Source organism: Microcaecilia unicolor, chromosome 4 (genome assembly GCF_901765095.1).
Source record: "Microcaecilia unicolor chromosome 4, aMicUni1.1, whole genome shotgun sequence".
NCBI lineage: Eukaryota > Metazoa > Chordata > Amphibia > Gymnophiona > Siphonopidae > Microcaecilia > Microcaecilia unicolor.
In genome coordinates, this window is record NC_044034.1 from 244,377,469 (window position 1) to 244,393,532 (window position 16,064).

At 48.6% G+C, this 16,064-nt stretch overlaps 1 protein-coding gene across 1 annotated transcript in view; it reads left to right on the forward strand.

The window, feature by feature from the left end:
* DZIP1 (DAZ interacting zinc finger protein 1) overlaps positions 1-16,064 on the forward strand; it is a 327,827-nt gene that overhangs the window by 41,486 nt on the left and 270,277 nt on the right. Inside the window, 1 exon segment of the mRNA XM_030201373.1 lies at positions 11,633-11,717. Coding sequence (XP_030057233.1) covers positions 11,633-11,717 — 85 coding nt within the window.

A 16,064-nucleotide genomic window follows, 5' to 3' on the forward strand; every position in this document is an offset into this window, starting at 1 on the left:
ACCAATCCTGGGGTAAGCAGTGACTTCCCCCATCTCCGTCTCAATAACAGACTATGGACTGTCCCTCCAGAAACTTGCCCAAACCTTTTTTAAACCCAGACATGCTAACCACTGTTACCAAATCATCTGGCAACGAGTTCCAGAGCTTATTCTTTGAGTGAAAAAATATTTCCTCCTATTTGTTTTACAAGTATTTCCATGTAATTTCATTGAGTGTCCCCTGGTCCTTGTACTTCTTGAAAAAGTGAAAAATTGATTCACTTTTACCCATTCTACACCATTCAGGATTTTGTAGACCTCAATCATATCCCCCCTCAGCTATGTCATTTCCAAGTTGAAGAGCCCTAACCTTTTTAGTCTTTCCTCATATGGGAGGAGTCCCATCTCCTTTATCATTTTGGTTGCTCTTCTTTGAGCCTTTTCTATTTCTGCTATATCTTTTTTGAGATACGGCAACCAGAATTGGATGCAATACTGAAGCTGAGGTTGCACCATGGAGCGGTACAGAGATGTTATAATATTCTTCGTCTTATTTTCCATCCCTTTTCTAATAATTTTTAGCATCCGGTTTACTTTTTTGGCAGCTACCGCAGACTGGTAGATTTCAGCGTATTGTCTGCAATGACACTAAGGTCTTTTTCTTGGTTGCTGACCCCCAAGAGGCAACTATGATACAGATTATTCTTCCTAATGTGCATCACTTTGCATTTGTCTACATTAAATTTTCTCTGCCATTTGGATTAAGGCCTTTAACATGACTTTCTGCTACTTAGCTCCTGCAGCTATTGACTTAGGTCAGATTGTGTTTTGGGCACATACAAATGCAACCCTTTTTGGGGTGTTATTGGGGTACCTGACACTTTGCATAAATTGTAAAAGGAATAGGTCTCTGGTAATACCAACCTTAATGAGTGAAGTGCCAGAAGCAAATGTGTTCCCTCTTATCCTTAGATCCAAGCTAACTACGCCCTAACAATAGAAAGAACTATCTCCATATCCAAGTATTATAAAAATAGAGTGTGCATGTATTTACAATAGCAGCAAAGATAATGTGCAGGGCAGGCAAGTATGTAGATATAGGAAGTCTTATCATAGAAGTAGCTCAGAATAAACGCACACACATCCCTGACTAGATTCCTGAGGAAAAGAGTCACACTGAACCCACAGCACTTATACAAAGGTATATAGCACACATATAACCTGATGCAGACTTCTAGATGGCATTGTGTTCTTCAGATGGTCAGTCAGATTCAGTGTAGGTCCGCTCCTTGGATGGAATGTCAACACAGCAGCCCTTTGCCTCAGATAAGAGCCCCTTTTTATACATAAATCATGGGCTGCAGCTGTGCTAATGACGTGCATTCTGACCTTATGGGTGATGCACACATAACATTGTTATCCCCATTGTTGTGGCTTCAGGGGCCCCAGTATTGTCTCACTGACACCACATTGATGGGATCACCTTAACAAGGAGCAGGGTTTCATAAACAATGTGCAACTGTGCCAACTACAGCACTCTTCCAGCTGCAAGGATAATTCCAAGAGTCCTTGGCAGTTCTGGCCATTGCGTTGATGCTGATAACAACCTTGTTATTCTAGCACATTGGGACCCTTGCAAAAGTCTTTGTATGTAAGGTTGCAACGAGCAAATAGCAGGCTTTAGCAACAAAAGATGGACTAACTCTGAGTCAGCATCTTAAAGTCAGGCTGCTAATGCTGATTTTTACTATATAGGAAGACATATACCATGGTGTATAGTGCTTCATAGTGCTGGTTTTGCTCCTACAATGTTTTGGAGCATTCTATTTTGTTTAGTTACATGCTCTAATTTTAGTTGTTTTCATATCTACATTGAACTGTGAACTATTTAATTGTGAATGCCCAATTCAGCTGAAAAAATTATCTAAATCTGGTCGTGGGAGCTTCAGCTATATGTGGCTATCTTCTTTCAGGTTTGCTATCGCTGACTCCCTTCCAGTTCTGGCTGTAGAATTTTGACCTGTTTTTGAATTATGCTTCTCACTGAGGGTTGCTAATTCAGGTGTTAGTAAAATTATGCCTAATAGTGCCGCTGGATTTCGGATAAGGCATCTTGGACTCCTGTCCATGTGCACACTTTGACTTTGGGTGTGCTCTTCCACATTTCTTCTCAATAAATTGTAAGTACAGATTCCAACCTGGTCTCAATTCACTTACAAAGGTTTTGCATCCAGTGTTCCCAGTGTATTCAGGAGAAAGAGTTTGCACATTAGCTAGAGTCAATCACAGTTTAGAAAGCTCTGAAAGCTGGGCTGGATGTAATTCAATGGTCATTTGACTCCTCTCATGGAATTATGGTACCAGCCATTCCTGATTTTCATTCATCACTGAAAACACATGTTTATCCCATTACAGTAACTTTCTGTACCTGCAATGACTTATATAGTGATTGTAAACAAGGCTCCTACTGGCTAAGTCCGTGAAGCCTCCTCACCACCAGCACCGAGCTCTCTGTTTTCCTCTTTATGTGTTTCTTCTTCTTTCTGGGGCCTGTTTTTGGGATTTGCAACCCAGCCCCCTTTTCTTCAACAGCTCCTCGGCTGTTTTAAACCCAGTCCAATTACAGCCAGGGTTCTCTCAGCACAGCTCAATAAAGTCAGGCTGTTTCTAACACAGTCCAATTACAGCCAGGCTTCTCTCAGCACAGTTCAGTGGAGCTAGGCTTTGCGCGGGCTCAAAGCCTTGGGTCCCACCCTCTGGGTCAGTCTCTATTCTCCTGACCTCCTCCCGCTTTGACCCAGGCCTCTCCCCTATACCTCCAGTGCTGGCTGAGCCATAGCCAAGAGCTCCATGGGTTCGTCTAAGACCAGCTCAGCCTCCTCTTGCTCCATCGCCTCTGGTTCATTCTCCCCCTCTCCTTCAGTAGCCCAGTCCATTTTCTCCTCCCCCCACCCCTTTTCCAGCTGATTACACTTTTCTTCATTAACTCTGCTAGGCTGCTTTTCCTTCTCCTGCCACCGGTTCCACCACCTCCTCCACCAGGTGGGAGAATCAGCTTTTCCTTTTCCCTGGTGGCCCTCTTCTGGAGCTCCTTGGTTCTGCACCCTACTTCTCCTCCCCCGGAGCTCTCCTGTGGCCTTCTGGGAGTTGTAGTTTCCCATCTTTATGTCCCTTTTGGGCATAACCTGAGCATCCCTAGGGTCTTCCCTCCTACCCTCCGGCTCTCTTTTCTCCGGTGGGTAGCTGGGGTCCCTCTTCCTTTCGGCATATTCCTTACATACCCCCTCCCTTAAGCTTTTACTCCCCAATTCTTCCCCCTTTTCTTCCTTATCCTCGCCTACCCGGGATAGGGCATCCACATTTCCCAAACATCTCCCCGGACGATGCTCCACTGTGTATTGGAAGGGTTGTAGTGCTAAATACCACCGCATTAGCCTCCCATTGTTATTTTTCATTAAATTTAGCCACTTCAGTGGGGCATGGTCCGTTACTAGCTTAAATTGCCTCCCTTCGAGATAGACCGTACACTCTTGTATTGCCCACCTAATAGCTAAACACTCCTTCTCTATGGTGGAGTAATGGTTCTCATGAGGTAGGAGTTTACGGCTTAGATATAGCACGGGATGTTCTGCCCCTTCATGTTCCTGAGACAGCACTGCCCCTAGCCCCCTCCCCGACGCATCCGTTTGTAGGATAAAGGGTTTTTCGAAATCTACGGCCTTCAACACCGGTTCATGGCACAGGGCCTGCTGCATCTGCTCTAACGCTCGCAACTCCGCCTCCCCCCACCTCAGCTGGTCCGGGCTCTTACCCCTCAACATGTCCGTTAAGGGAGTAGCTATTACAGAAAAGTGCAGGATGAATCTCCTGTAATACCCCACTATACCCAGGAACCTACGCAATTGTTTTTTCCGATTGGGTCGGGGAAAGTCTTGGATGCTTTTAACTTTATTCAGTAAGGGTCGCACCTCCCCCCGGCCTACATTATACCCCAAATACTTCACCCTATACTGGGCAAAGTAACATTTCTTCGGGTTAAGGGTAAGTCCAGCCTCCCTAAACGATTGCAACACTGCCCCTACCTGTTTCAAATGATTGTTCCAGTCCTCAATGTGTACTACCACATCATCCATATAGGCCGCGGCATATGTCTGATGTGGTCTGAGGACTTGGTCCAGCAATCGTTGGCAGCTCGCCGCCGCCGAATTTAGGCCAAAGGGCAGCCTTTTGAATTGGTACAAGCCTATAGGGGTACTAAAAGCTGTCTTTGCTTGGGCTCCGGGGGAAAGGGGAATCTGCCAGTACCCTTTTGTTAAATCTAAAGTGGTAAGATACTGGGCTGACCCCAACCTGTCTACCAACTCTTCAATATAAGGCATAGGATAGGCATCAGCTTGAGAGATAGCATTAAGCTGACGGAAATCAATACAAAATCTCCACTCCCCTTCAGGTTTTGGCACCAACACCACCGGGCTGGACCAGGGACTATGGGATTCCTCAATTACCCCAAAGTCCAACATTTCCTGCACTTGTTTAATGACTTCCCTCCTTTTCATTGGTGAGAGTCTATAGGGCCTTTGCCTTACTATCTTACCCTGTTCAGTTACAATGTCATGCTCTACTAGGTGGGTACTCCCCGGGCATGCTGTCAAAACATCTTTAAAGCGCTCTAAGAGCCTTCCTATCTCTTTTTGCTGCCCCTGGGGTAACCGGGGGTTAACTCCGGGCTCGCAGGGTTTGAAAATCTCTCTTATTTGAGGCCCTAACTCCTCTCCTTCCTTTTCGTCCCCCCGCGTTTGAAACCCTAGCCTCGCTACCCAAGGTTTCATAAGATTAACGTGAAACGTCTGGACCCGACCCCTCTCATTCGCCACCTCATACGTGAGGGGACCGAGTCTCCTCTTCACCACCCAGGGTCCTTTCCATCTAGAGGCGAACCTATGGGGATCTTCCGAGATTAAGATGAGGACCCTATCCCCGGCGGCAAACTCCCTGTTCCGAGTCCCTCTATCGTAATATCCCTTTTGTTGTTCTTGGCTCTGTTCTAGCCGGTCCTGGGCATACTCCTGCATCCTACCCAATCGGCCCCTTAGATCCTGCAAATATTCGCCCACGGACTGCTCGCTGGTTTCCGGAGGTACCCAGTGTTCCTGTACGATATCTAATATACCCCTGGGTCTTCTGCCAAACATTAACTCATACGGTGAAACTCCTAAGGAGTCTTGCACCTTCTCCCGGTATGCATAGAGCACAAAGGGTAAAAGTTGGTCCCACCCGGTCCTATCCTCCCCCAAGGCTTTTTTTAGCATCCCCTTTAAGGTCCTGTTAAAGCGTTCCACCATCCCATTGGTTTGGGGATGGTAAGCCGCCGTACGTACATGTTTTATCCCAAAGGCCTCCCATACTTGTCTTAAGGTATGGGACATAAAGTTGGAACCCCGATCTGTCAAAACTTCTTGGGGAAAACCTACCTCACAAAAAATTTTTATGAGTTCCCAGGCAATACCCTTGGCCGAAATGTTCCTTAAGGGTAGGGCCCATGGATACCTGGTGGCCATGTCCATAACTACTAACACATAGAGATACCCTCTCTGTGACCTTGTTACTGGCCCCACAATATCCATGGCTATTCTCCTCACCGGTTGCTCTACCCGTGGCAGCGGCTTTAATGGGGCTTTAGGAGGGAATCTGTCTGATACCTTCTGACATCTGGGGCAGGACTTGCAGTATTTTTCCACCTCCCCATATATGCCCGGCCAATAAAACCTCGCCAATATTTGGGTCAGGGTGGCCTGGGAGCCCTTATGTCCGCTCAGAGGATGGTCGTGGGCCAGCCTTACCACCAGCGGACGAAAAGCTCGGGGTACCACCAGCTGTTTCCCTCCGCCCGAGTGCTCCCAATTTGGCACCCTTCTATATAGGATGTTCCCTTCTATCAGGAACCCCGGAGCTACCTGGCCTTCTCCCTGGCGCGCCCTTTCCCAGGCATACTCTAAGGTAGGGTCCGTGGCCTGCTCCCTATGAAATTGGGGAAACTGCTCCCTCAATTCTTCCGGGGCCACTGGCAGGTAACTCTCCCTCTGTGCCCGCTGAAGAGCCTCCCTTCTACCCTTCTGCTCCTTTTTTTTCATGGTTTTCTTTTTTTTTCCCCTGCCCGGTTCGCCCAATACCTCCCCCTGAAAAGGAAAACCCCCCCCTATTCCCTCTGTTTCTTCGTCTACCTCGCGGTGAGCCTGGGCCCTGGTAGTGACTAACACTTTTCTCTCCCCCATACACTCTATAAATGGAGGCCAATCCCTCCCTAAAATCATCTCATGCGGCAATCTGGGTAGAACGGCCATGGCCAGCTCTAGCTCTCCGGTGGGCACCTGTAAGTTGACCCGCTGGAGTGCATAACGGGTCCTGGCCCCATGAATACATTGGATAGACACCCCTCCATCATAGGTCTCCCTGCCCGGGGCCCTCCTCTTTCTTATCTGTTGCCAGAGCCTCCGGGAGATCATGGATTGGTCGGCCCCAGAGTCTAACATGGCGGTGATGGGTACTCCCTCCACCTTAACTTGAGTTAGGTACCTGGGCCTAACTCCTTTTTCTACCTGAGAGATCCACCCCTCCCGCCACTGGCAATCCTTTTTGAAATGGCCTACCTTACCACACTTAAAACACCCCTTGCTCCCAAAAGGAATAGCCTTTCTACTCGGGCTGGCGTCTAACTCGGTCTTTTTACTCCCTGCGGGGGTCTCCGGCTTAATTAGGGAAACTTTCGGGCCCCCTTTTTCTAACGCCCGAGTCCTGCCTCCCTCCCGCTCTGGCCCCCCCCACTGCTGGGCTTCCAGGTAACATTCCAAACCCGATGTCACCCCCTCTACCGTCTTACATCCCCTCTTTATTAATTCGGCCCTAATTTCGTCAGGCAGACCCTGGAGGAATTGCTCCACTACTAATTCTTGCAGTACCTCGTGCAGGTTGTGTCGCTCGGGCTCCAACCATTTTTTCACTAAATCCATTAGCTTATTTGCTACCGCTTTAGGGGGGGTCCCCTTTTCCCATTTGGTGGCTCTAAACTTACGTCTGTAAGCTTGTGTACTGAGTCCATATCTGTCCTTGATAGCTTCTTTCAACCTTCCATAGTTGGCAGCCTCTTCCGGAGACAAATCCCTAAAGGCTGCCAAAGCCTCCCCGGATAGAGAAGGCACCAATCTCATGGCCCACTGCTCTTGTGGCCACCCAGCCGCCCCAGCCACCCTCTCAAATGCTGTCAAAAAATCGTCCACATTATCCTGCTCGGACAACTTCCCCCAGTTAAGTGCATTCATGGAGACATGTCCTACCGCACCACCTCCTCCGGGCCCGTGTCCATTTGCTCCGGTTTCCCCCTCACGGGGAACATTAGCCCCTCTCTGGAAAAAGTCTTGTAGCATGTTGAGTACTGGTTGCTGCTGATCCCGGGCCGCCATCAGAGAGTCCTCGACTATCTTGGCCGTCAGCTCCTGCTGTTTTTGGAACTGGAGAGTCATCCACCCGAAGATCTCCTTGGGGTCCATCACGGCACTGGCACTGCCACCTGGGGGAGGGACAAAACAACAGAGAACCACCTCCAAGTGCGATTACCTCACTTAAGTTGGACTCTTTCTCTGATCCCTCTAACACCTCCCCCCCCTCCCCCAGTTAGGCCCGCTTACCGGAACCCAAGATGGGTCTGCGCCTTTCTCAGCGTTGGCCCTCTCGTGGGGCTTCTCGTCCAGTCGGGTCACGGCCTCCTCTAGCGACAGGTCCCGCAGCAAGATCCCACTTCTGACACCACTTGTAAACAAGGCTCCTACTGGCTAAGTCCGTGAAGCCTCCTCACCACCAGCACCGAGCTCTCTGTTTTCCTCTTTATGTGTTTCTTCTTCTTTCTGGGGCCTGTTTTTGGGATTTGCAACCCAGCCCCCTTTTCTTCAACAGCTCCTCGGCTGTTTTAAACCCAGTCCAATTACAGCCAGGGTTCTCTCAGCACAGCTCAATAAAGTCAGGCTGTTTCAAACACAGTCCAAGTATAGCCAGGCTTCTCTCAGCACAGCTCAATAAAGTCAGGCTGTTTCAAACACAGTCCAAGTATAGCCAGGCTTCTCTCAGCACAGCTCAATAAAGTCAGGCTGTTTCTAACACAGTCCAATTACAGCCAGGCTTCTCTCAGCACAGTTCAATGGAGCTAGGCTGTTTCAAACACAGTCCAAGTACAGCCAGGCTTCTCTCAGCACAGCTCAATAAAGTCAGGCTGTTTCTAACACAGTCCAATTACAGCCAGGCTTCTCTCAGCACAGTTCAATGGAGCTAGGCTGTTTCAAACACAGTCCAAGTACAGCCAGGCTTCTCTCAGCACAGCTCAATAAAGTCAGGCTGTTTCTAACACAGTCCAATTACAGCCAGGCTTCTCTCAGCACAGTTCAATGGAGCTAGGCTTTGCGCGGGCTCAAAGCCTTGGGTCCCACCCTCTGGGTCAGTCTCTATTCTCCTGACCTCCTCCCGCTTTGACCCAGGCCTCTCCCCTATACCTCCAGTGCTGGCTGAGCCATAGCCAAGAGCTCCATGGGTTCGTCTAAGACCAGCTCAGCCTCCTCTTGCTCCATCGCCTCTGGTTCATTCTCCCCCTCTCCTTCAGTAGCCCAGTCCATTTTCTCCTCCCCCCACCCCTTTTCCAGCTGATTACACTTTTCTTCATTAACTCTGCTAGGCTGCTTTTCCTTCTCCTGCCACCGGTTCCACCACCTCCTCCACCAGGTGGGAGAATCAGCTTTTCCTTTTCCCTGGTGGCCCTCTTCTGGAGCTCCTTGGTTCTGCACCCTACTTCTCCTCCCCCGGAGCTCTCCTGTGGCCTTCTGGGAGTTGTAGTTTCCCATCTTTATGTCCCTTTTGGGCATAACCTGAGCATCCCTAGGGTCTTCCCTCCTACCCTCCGGCTCTCTTTTCTCCGGTGGGTAGCTGGGGTCCCTCTTCCTTTCGGCATATTCCTTACATGATACGCCTACACCCTAGTGCAATTATATATACTGCACAGGTGCATCCCATCATACTTCATCCGTGCTTTAACTTTCATTGCATGAAGACACATTCATCCCTCCTTTCACTTTAATGCTCCTGATCTATTTCCACACCTCCTTGCACTGGTTTGCAATCAAAGCTAGAAAAATCTTCAAAACCCTCACATTCATTTACAAAATAATACATGATTTGGCACCTGAATACATGTTGGATTTAATTGATTTACCAGCTTGAAATGCATCCGTAAAATCCAGAAAATACCTTAGTCATTATCCTAACTAGAAAAACATCAATTTCAAGTCTGTATTATGCAGAGATTTCTCTCACATAGGCACTAAATGGTGGAATTACCAGTTGGAATTAAATGAATATATAATTAATATTCTGAACATTTCTGAAAACTTTTCTCTTTGAAAAATTCCTGACATAATTATGTTATGCATCAAATTCTAGTATTTATGTAAAGGCCTATGAACTCTAGCTAAGTTGTTTTAACAGATTGATCTTTACATCAATATCTGTATCTGCTTTTACTTAATTGTTGTAAGCCATATAGAGCTGAATAATTGGTATTTGGATTATGTGGGATGTAAGAACCAAAATAAATAAATAAATTCTAAAATATTTGTCTGTAGGACAGGTTGCTGCCCACAACTGTGTTTCAGTCATGTTTTTGTAGAGACTGCTTACCATCTTTTAGTGCCATCGTAAGCAGGATTGCCAACTTGGTCAAAGCATAAAGAGAACTGTGGGCTCTAAGTCTCAGTGTTTTGTAGTGGTGACAAGGGGATCCTCTGGGCTTGTTTAGGCTCGAAGGTCTGTGCAAACTGGGTACCATGCAACTTTGGAATGAGCGACTCAAAGGTAACAGTATTGGCCGTCTCCATGCCTTTATTCAACCAAAGACAGGAATGTTATGCAGCAACTGCTGTTTGCAAGATCATCAAAATCCTAGTTGTAGCTGATTCAGTGTCTTTGTTTTTGAAGTGCCCCATTTTGCAGTGGCTTGCAGCATACTTACTCTCAACTTGAGCTTACCCAGCCTGAGTTATGAAGAGGACACTTGTATGTTGAGAGCTTTATTTTTTGTGTTGCATCATTTGTTTTTAGGGGTTTGAGTTGAGGCATGATCATATTGCTAGGGCTTGTTTTCTCACGTTCAGCAGCCATCATTTCTGGTATTGGAGAATCTGCTTTGCGCAGCTTCAAGCCTGGTTTGTTGGGAGTTTTTTTTGAAGTTGTGGTCTTATCAGCAAATAACTGTGAAGAGTGAAAATAAATCAAGCACACTGGAGGGCTAAAATGTTAAGATCTTCATTGTAGTTTTGTAGAACATTCAGCTTACACAGCTATCCTGATTGAGCTCTAGAGTATTCTCTTCCTACCCCTCCCCAACTTCCTGCTGAGCTAGGATATTATGATTATGTTACCATTTTGTATAATGCTAACCTTTGAAGTTCACAGTACAGAATGACAAGCTCTGTCTCCATGACCACCCCATCCCCAAAGGTTCTAATTCCATGACTTTTCCCGCCCCGTCCCTGTGGGCTCTTTTTCTGTGACCACCCCATCCCACAGGCTGTGTCTCCATCACAGTCACATCCTTGTCCCCATCGTCTCTGTCCCTGTGACTGCCCCATCCCCACAGGCTATGTTGTCATCTGCACAAGCCTCTAACACTTTTGATTTTGTATTTAAATCTTCTTATTAAAAGTATAAAAAGGAACAATATTCTGTGTACAACTGTTGTTCATAAATCACAAATAGAAAACAGAAATAACAATGAGCAACTATAATAACACCCCCCGCTACCCTCTACTCTTTTAACCCTAACAATATCTGACTTCTACTACCACAAGGAACTGTAATCCAGGGGTTCAAAATACCACTCAGTATGCCCTAGCAGGGGAGAAATAAGCCCTGTGAAGCACTGTTATGATTTTTTTAAATCTGTGGATGGATAATAAGTTGTCAATAATCTCAGGATTCAGTCTAGGTCTCCTGTCTTCCACAGTCCTTAACACAATAGAAAATGTTCTCTCAGAAGACTTGCTAATAGCAAGAATGCACAGAAGTCCCCACTTTTGCTTTTGTTTCCAAAAGAAATCAAAACATTGTTGTCTGCATTAGAGAATGACAGGGGGACGGGGACAAACTTTGTCCCCATCCCCATGGGCTTTGTCCCTATTCCCCTGTCATTCTCTACTTCACAGTGTTGTGGCTTGTAAGAAGTGCAAAATCTGACGCACATGTTGACATCCAGCTGTCTGTTTTGTAAACATTGCTAGTAAGCCCAAACCCTGCCCCAACACTATTCCAAGAGTGCTGCTGCCAGGAGTATATATGGTATATCTGCACATGTTTAAGTGTATATACTGCTAGTAATGTTAGTAAAGGCCATTCCATTTCCCAAAATGCTGTTTCAGCTCTTATTTTTTTTCTGTGGGAAAAATGCTTGTATGTGGGCTCATAACACCTTTAAAATATAAAGATTACCAACATTATTTTATATTATTCAGATGATAAAATTGCTAGGACTCTTCTTTTCATTCTTCTGCACCTGTTTCTGAATTATTTTGCTTTGCTTGTCTCACTTTTGGATATTAAATCATTTAATGTTTTATTACAGTGTCAACTTTGCGATAAGGCTTTTATGAATTATTCCTTTCTTCAGAGTCATGTCCATCGGCGCCATCCAGAAGAAACTGCATTTGGTAAGCACTTAATATTTGATAAATCGTTGCACATATAAAAACTATGAAGTGTGATGTCGTAGGTGTTGTTCAAACCTTATTTCCTTGTCATCAAGCAGATGAAGCCATAAAAACTATGAAGTGTGATGTCGTAGGTGTTGTTCAAACCTTATTTCCTTGTCATCAAGCAGATGAAGCCATTACATATGGGTTGTGTCCATCAACCAGCAGGGGGAGATAGAGAGCACACAAATTTCACAGTGCCACATGGTCAGCTAGCTCCACTGCCTCTTCAGTATTCTCTATCTCCCCAAGCAGGGTGGTTGCAGCTTGATCAAGCTCCTTAAAAAAATCTGCCTGGGGGTGGCTCCTGGCTTGCCAGTTGTTAGCCGGGGTGTTAGAGGCTATAGCAGCTTCACTTTAAAGGCACATAGGTTAGCCCTTTCCCTGCCTTACCCATCCCCCCAGTGGATGTGAGCACATTAGTTTCACTTTTCCCTGCTCTTTCCCACTCTATACTTGGTGGATGCAGGCACATTGGTTCGCCTTTCCCTACCTTTCCCACTGTTCTGTACCTCCGGAGTTGATTTGATTGGCTCTTTTGCTGTTTTCTCTACTTTCCTCACAGTGTTAAAAAAAAAAGCAAGAGGTTTTCTTCAGTTTCTACAGCGTGACCGGAGCTTGAATACTCGGTCCAGTGAGGTAAGAGTGTTTTCTGACTCCTCCGGGGAGGGCCCGCGATCGGGACGTTTTTGGCACGAAGCCACCATTTTGAATTTTCCGCCGTTTTTCAGCGATGGCTGCAGAGAGTGTTAAGCGCTGTTCCAAGTGTGGCAAGCGCAGATCAGCAGCGGGGCTCTGTAAAACGTGCTGTTCAGGTGTCAGAGCCGGCCCGAGCATGGTGAGCGATGATTCTTCCCGCTCGGTGGAGCTGGCAGCGGGCGCCATTTTGAAAGCTGAGGCGGAGGGTCTGGAAACAGGAGGGGGCCCTCGAATTGAGGTTGGCCAAAGAGCTACTAGCCCTGGACTGGAACCGGGTGCCCAGGGCGAGTTTTTCTCCCCTGACTTTGTATTATTGCTTCATAATGCATATATGCTTAAAAGAGCTCAGCCACAGGGGTTTTTTACGGCCCCCCTTACTGCTCCTCCGGTGGATGCAGGCCTGGGATTGCCCTCTGAGGCGTTTTTCCCTGATAGCTGGCCGCAAGAGAAGCGCAGAAGGGTAAATCCCCCTTCAGAGAGTGGCGCACCCCCTTTTCCCCCCCGTGGCTGGGATGTGGTGACTCTGAGGGGTCTGGCAGGCCCTCGTGGCCAGAGGAAGGTGCAGAAGGGCCACTGGATCCAGATGATCCGTCCGCGGTGAGGATTTTCCACCGCGAGGAGCTGCCAGCGCTTATTTCAGATTGTCTTACAGGTCCTCTCCATTGAAGATCCTGGAAGTGGCGTGGCCTCCTCTGGAAATCTGAGGATGGCAAGTAACAAAAAGCCTGCTCGAGCCTTTCCTTTGCATGACTCCATCCAAGAGCTTATTTCAGTTCAGTGGGCTGACCTCGAAGGACCTTTGAATGTTTCTAGGGCTATGGGGCAATTATACCCTCTGAGTGAGGAGCGTTTGGCTCGCTTTGCAATGCCTAAGGTGGATGCCCTAGTCACAGCTGTGACAAAGAGAACTACCCTCCCGGTTGAAGGAGGTGTTGCCCTGAAGGACATGCAAGACTGTAGACTGGAATCAGCACTTAAACGGTCCTTTGAAATTGCTGGTCTTACTATTCGGGCGTCTGCATGCAGTTGTTATGCTGCTAGAGCCTGCCTGGCATGGTTGCAACAGGCAGTGGAACAGCCCGGTGATGGAACGGAGCCCTTGTCTGAAGTGGCTCCGCGAATGGAGTCGGCCTTGTTCTTTTTGGCTGACGCCCTTTATGATATTGTCAGAGCTTCGGCTAAACAGATGGCTGTAGCAGTGGCGGCTCGCCGTCTTCTGTGGCTACGGCATTGGGCGGCAGACATGGCCTCTAAGCAAAGGTTGGTGAAGTTGCCCTTTCAAGGCCTTCTCGTGTTGGGTGAGGAGTTGGAGAAAATTGCGAAAGGCCTGGGAGATGCTAAACCCCAGCGCTTACCCAAGGATAGGCCGCGGCCTCCCTCCAAGGGTCAGGCGGTTCACTCCTCTTATAGACCTCGCTTCCGTGAAGCTAGAAGGTACCGCCCGGGGCATTCTGCTGGGTCCACTTCTCGTGGCCGGTTTTCAGCAGAGGAACTCCTTTCGCTCGGACAAACATTCCGCAGCAGCAGGCTCAAGACATGGAGTTCAAGGGCGACCCTCTCAATGAGGGTGCACCGGCCCCCTCCTCGATTCCTGTTATAGGAGGACGTCTTTCCCTCTTTCTTGAGGAGTGGGCCAAGATTACCTCAGATCAGTGGGTCTTGGACCTGATCAGAGAAGGAAACCGAATAGAATTCGATGCACCGATAAGAGACGTGTTTGTGGAGTCCCGATGCGGTTCTGCCGCCAAACGGGTGGCGGTAGAGGAAACCTTACAACGCTTGATTCACATTGGGGCGGTTTCCCCCGGTGCCTCCCGCTGATTTCGGCTGCGGCCACCACTCCATTTACTTTGTGGTGCCGCGAAAAGGTGGGTCTTTTCGCCCTATTCTGGACTTAAAAGAATTAAACAAGTCGCTAAGAGTGCGGCATTTTCACATGGAAACCCTGCGCTCCGTCAGTGCGGCGGTACAGCCAGGAGAGTTTCTCACGTCTCTGGACCTGAAAGAAGCTTACTTGCACATTCCAATTTGGCCCCCGCACCAGAAGTTTCTGTGGTTTGCGGTGATGGGAAAACATTTCCAGTTTCGGGCCTTGCCTTTTGGCCTCGCCACAGCTCCCCGAACCTTTTGCAAGGTAATGGTGGTAGTAGCTGCTTTTCTCAGGTGAGAAGGTATCCGGGTTCACCCGTACCTAGACGACTGGCTCATCAGAGCGGACTCCGCAACAGAGAGCCATCAAGCTACAGCCAGAGTGGTCTCAGTACTGCAATCTCTGGGCTGGGTCATCAATGTAGCCAAAAGTCACCTGACCCCCTCGCAATCTCTAGAATATTTGGGGGCACGGTTCGACACAGCCTCGGGATATGTATTCCTACCCGAGCAAAGGCGGTGCAAGCTTCAGAATCAGGTCTGTCTGCTCCTGAGGATGCCCCGCCCGCGAGCTTGGGACATTGTCCAGCTGTTGGGATCGATGACGGCCACCTTGGATTTGGTGCCCTGGGCGAGAGCGCACCTGAGACCTCTGCAGTATTCCCTGCTTCAAAGATGGTCTCCAGTATCTCAGGATTATCAATGCAGACTCTCTTGGCTCCCTGCGGCCCGACTCAACATGGAGTGGTGGCTTTCAGACAGCATGCTGCGGCGAGGTATGCTGCTGGCGCTCCCCGATTGGTGCCTAGTGGTGACAGATGCCAGCCTGAAGGGCTGGGGCGCACACTGCAAGGGGAAGCATGCCCAGGGTCTCTGGACACCCGACGAGTTGGAGTGGTCCATCAATCGCCTACAGTTGAAAGCGGTGTTTCAGGCGCTTCTGGCCTTTCAAGTGATCCTGGAAGGATTGGCTGTCAGAGTGATGTCGGACAACACGACAACAGTGGCCTACATAAACCGACAAGGTGGCACTCAGTGCAGAGCGCTGGCTGCGCAGGCCGCACAGATTTGCCACTGGGCCGAGCTGCATCTACAGTTTCTGTCGGCAGCTCACATTACAGGTCAGAGCAACGTGCAAGCCGATTATCTAAGTAGGCATCAAATCGATCCAGCGAAATGGGAACTGGCAGACAAAGTATTCCTGCAGATATGTGCCAAATGGGGCAAGCCCGTAATGGATCTTATGACGACAAGCTCAACTGCCAAAGTCCCGTGCTTTTCAGCAGACGGAGAGATCCTCGCTCAGCCGGGTTGGATGCCTTGGCTCAACCCTGGCCTCTGGGCCTCTGGTATGTGTTCCTTCCGTGGCCCTTGATAGGGCGTGTGCTCCTGCGGATTCGGCTTCACCCAGGAGAAGTGGTTCTCATCGCCCCGGATTGGCCCAGGGGGCCTTGGTATGCGGACCTCCAACATGCTAGTGGAGGCTCCCCTTCCTTTACCTCTGGTACCGAACCTGTTGTCGCAGGGACCGGTGGCCATGGAGGACGCCTGCCGTTTTGGTCTTTCGGCATGGCTATTGAGAGGGCACAATTGAGAGGCAAATGCTATTCCAATAATGTTATTTCCACTCTCCTGCAGGCCCGCAAGCGGTCCACTTCCGTGGCTTATGCCAGGATCTGGCGCCAGTTTGAGGCTTGGTGTGTTTCAAAAGCGATCACACCCATGCGGGCTCCTGTC